This window comes from Entamoeba invadens (assembly GCF_000330505.1).
Source record: "Entamoeba invadens IP1 unplaced genomic scaffold scaff_1105074725183, whole genome shotgun sequence".
In the NCBI taxonomy this organism is placed as follows: domain Eukaryota; phylum Evosea; order Mastigamoebida; family Endamoebidae; genus Entamoeba; species Entamoeba invadens.
The window spans coordinates 1,144,580-1,148,537 of NW_004443692.1; the positions used below are offsets into that span (position 1 = coordinate 1,144,580).

Below are 3,958 nucleotides of genomic sequence, written 5' to 3' on the forward strand. Positions count from 1 at the left end.
ATTCCATCAAGAAGTAGTCAAAAGTATAATGAAGTCTCACTGCAACACATTGTTGTGAATGCACAAACACAAGAAATTGTGTGGGAGTTGTGTAATGGATATGGAAAGGTGTTGGAAATACAAATATGTGAAGGAAAAGGGTTTGTCGTCACGTTCGACTCGACTTCCGCGGCCGCGGAGTTTGCGCGGGATATCACGAAAGGGCAATTACCTGAAAAGTTTCAACAGTCGTTGAACGGCATTGTCGCACGAGTCTTTGTGAAGATCCGCCCGAGTTACGAGAGGTGTTTGAACGTCTTTTTTAAAAGCAAAATCCTCACAAACACATACGCACCGACTCCATTCCCGCTGATATTGTCTTTTATCGTCTCGTGTAAACTGCAACACACAAATCCAAAGAACGTTTTTTCAGAAATTTACGATGGAAAAAAAGAGAAAAAAAGTGTCGTTAAAGCAAAGTTAACAAAACTCGACAAAAGGAAAACCCAACACAACTCTTCCCGTCAAATTGTGACGGGACAAGATATTGTCCGGTCACAATCGATCGACAAAAATAATGACGTGTCACAACACAAGTCTATCGAGAAGAAAAGTTCAAGAAGTGAGTCAGCGCCTTGGGGTTACGACTTAATCGATGATATCAGTGGACGGACTGATGAAAACAGAAAGAGAACAGAAGACAGTGATCAGGTCGAAAACAACACAGAATCCATAAACAGAGCAAAAAAAAGGAGAATTACAATGATCAAAAGCAAAGAGGAATCGATGTGAAGTTGTGTTATATATAACATTTTGTATCCCATTTTCTTTTTTTGTTTCGTTTTTTTTTATTTGAATATACAAATATAGTTTGAGTATGGTTTGTTTATAGTTTAAAGAAATTATTTTCAATCATTCTATTTTTGATTGATTATATTAATGGAACTATTAATATGGCTGTTTCATGATATTATTATATTATACCCATTATTTTTAGAATATTTTACTATTATATAAACTAAAGGGCGAATTAAAAAAACATTTGTCTGTGAAGTTTCTCAATATAAATCTTTTTTTTCAAAATAAATTAATTTGCGTTTTTATAACATACAAAAAACGTTAAAAAAACCGGGAAGAATCAAATGTTATATATAACACTTTTTAAAAGAAAAATAAAAACACTTTTTCCCCAACCTTGAAAGGAAAAAATGGCCAAAGAAAATTCCAAAATAAAAAGGATTTGTTCAGAAAAAAAGGAAGCTTTGGACGTGGACACTATGTATAAAGGGAACTAACAACTGATAAATCTCATTAGGGAGCATGAGCAAGAAGAAAATTCTGTTAAAAGTTATTATATTAGGTTTGTCATTTTTTCAATCACGTCTCTCACTCACATCCAGGAGATAGTGGTGTTGGAAAGACTTCTTTGATGAATCAATTTGTGAACCATAAATATAGTAGTGTGTACAAGGCTACTATTGGTGCTGATTTCTTAACAAAAGTTTGTTTAATTTCATAGAAAATTCAAAAGAAAAGGGTTGTTGCAATTCCTCATTGTTAACCCTTTTCTTTATTTAAGGAAATCCAGGAAATATATTACGTTACTATATTTAAACCTATTGTTATAGTTTTAATATGGTTAACGTATACATTTATAATAAGATAAACCATTTTAATAGTAAAGAACTTATATGATAGGATCTTGTTGTTGATAATCATGAAGTCACAATGCAAATTGTTTGTTCTTTTTACTTTACTTTTAAACTATAAAAATCTTCAAATTTTATAGTTACTTATTTATAATTAAAGTAACTTTAATTATAAATAAATAAGTTTAACGGAATAGTGGGATACCGCAGGAAATGAAAGATTCCAATCGCTCGGCGTCGCTTTTTACAGAGGAGCTGATTGTTGTGCTTTGGTCCATGATGTGAACGATCCTAAAACATTCGACTCCTTGAACAATTGGAGAGACGAATTTCTTGTCCAAGCTCAGCCTAAAAACACCGACCAGTTCCCATTTGTTGTTCTTGGAAACAAAATCGACTCGTACGATGGAAGTGTCGACGCTATCCACAAAAAATCGGAACAATGGTGCTCGGAACACTTCAATATCCCATTCTTCGAAACCTCCGCTAAGAACGCTACTAATGTCGATCTTGCGTTCCAAAGCATCGCACAGGCTGCTATCGCACAAAAAGGAACAGACACTGACATCTACGTGATGAACCAAGTCAACATCGACCAACCAGCCCCACAAGAAACTAAAACCGACTGTTGTTGATGTGCTTCATTTGATTTTTTCCTTTGCATTTGAATGGTTTTGTATTAACTCTTTTATTAATAAATTATTTTAGTGCAATAATTCTGTATGAACTCTAATTGTTAATGAATAATTATTTTATTATTTATTTTACTTATTTTATTAGTAAATATTAAACATGTTTTTATATAATAAATGGTTTATTGTATTATTTTGTTGAATATCTTATTCCTCTTTATTTGTATTATATATTATAATACAATTTGTTAAAAAATAGTTTAAATGTGATGGATTATTTTTATCGGCGACTGTTGTTATATAAATCACATTAAAGTCAAAAAAATGATGCCTTACAACACTGAATAAATTATGAAAAAAGAAGGGAAAAGATATGGAATGAAAAGAGAAAACTAATAAAGTTGTCACCAAAGAGTCCGAAAAATAGTAAAAATATAGTAAAACAACTAAAGAATTGCTTCAAATCATACAAAATAGGTGATGAGCCAAGCGCAACAGATGAAAGCCCAACCCCTTCCAAAGCGTATTTTGAGCGGGTGGGATCGGATAGTTTCCGAGACGCTTCAGACATACGAAAAGAGTCGCTCTGATGAGAAAACCATTAAAACGACTCTTCTTGACTTGGCAACCGAGGCAGTTCGCGAGCGATATCGTCGCTGGCGTTTATCCACCAAGGAGGAATTGGCCCAGAAGTTGAAGATCTCGAAATTAGTTTCCAACTGCATCCAGAACTATTGGGACTCTGTTGGTTGTAAGACTGAAGATACGTCTTCTTTGTCCAAAACCGAGCAATTACAATATAATGATGTTGTTGAAACCTTCAAGAGTTGTCCTTTTCCAGCCGACGATAAAGTCTCTGAAGATCCGATGACGGTTTTAAAAAAAGTTGGTGGATTGACGAAGAACCAAATGGCGGAGGTAGTTAATGTGATAGAGTCTGTGTCGAAGTTCATTAGTCATGAAGAGGAAATCAGTCTTTTAGAGAGTGTGAGAGGCGGTGTAGTTGTTGGCAACGTCCCGCCATTGGCAGAGCTCTTCAAAAACTTCAACGGAGAAAAGTTTCCCATTTTAATTGTATTAAAGGATTCAACGAGTATAGGTAACTTGGGTAATTTAGTGCAAATCATTGGGAGATATAGTCGTGTTATTGCGCTGAGTGAGAACGACGAGAACAATATCTTGAGGATTACTCGTGGGGGGAGTGAGGTTGTTATTGTTAGCCACGCGGTACTTAAGCGATGTCTTTCCACAATCTCAATCAAAAAGTATGAGATTGTGATATATGAGATGGAAGACGGAACGGAGCCCACAACAGACGCTTATAAGCTGAATTATAACTCGATCATTGTTCTAACAAAATCTTTCGACTACTGCTTCCCAAGATTCCTCGTCTTACTCTTTCCGAACGAACTCACTTCGACGTTTTGGCAAAGGTGTAACGCAAGTCACTTGAATTCCCTTTCCAAACTTTTAAAGGCGATGGTCATTAATGTCAAACACCAAGAAGTGTCGACTGTTAAAACGTTACCAGACGTGTTGCCTGTGAAGATCATCCGCAACACCGAATTTCCAGAACCTCCACTTCTCGAAATACCACAATTTCCGGAATTCTTGTTAATTGACAAGCAACTGTTCTGTGAAAAGTTAGAGGGGAAAACGACACTTGAAGAGGTTGAGAATGGACTGAAGATGAAAAAG

General features: G+C 35.2%; 3 protein-coding genes across 3 annotated transcripts; all 3 read left to right on the plus strand.

Annotated features, from left to right (window-relative positions):
- Positions 1–58: 58 nt before the first annotated feature.
- Positions 59–771, plus strand: EIN_186950 (hypothetical protein; the record flags this gene model as incomplete). Its single annotated transcript, XM_004260971.1, has 2 exons — positions 59–86; positions 134–771. The coding sequence occupies 2 exons, from the start codon at positions 59–61 to the stop codon at positions 769–771; spliced, it is 666 nt and encodes a 221-aa protein (XP_004261019.1).
- Positions 772–1,299: 528 nt separating this feature from the next.
- On the plus strand, positions 1,300–2,263 carry EIN_186960 (hypothetical protein; the record flags this gene model as incomplete). The annotated part of the gene is made up of 4 exons (XM_004260972.1): positions 1,300–1,339; positions 1,380–1,480; positions 1,678–1,716; positions 1,826–2,263. The coding sequence occupies 4 exons, from the start codon at positions 1,300–1,302 to the stop codon at positions 2,261–2,263; spliced, it is 618 nt and encodes a 205-aa protein (XP_004261020.1).
- A 495-nt stretch (positions 2,264–2,758) lies between these two features.
- On the plus strand, positions 2,759–3,931 carry EIN_186970 (hypothetical protein; the record flags this gene model as incomplete). Its single annotated transcript, XM_004260973.1, has 1 exon — positions 2,759–3,931. A coding segment is annotated over one exon (1,173 nt), but the record flags the coding sequence as incomplete, so codon positions are not given.
- Positions 3,932–3,958: the final 27 nt, after the last annotated feature.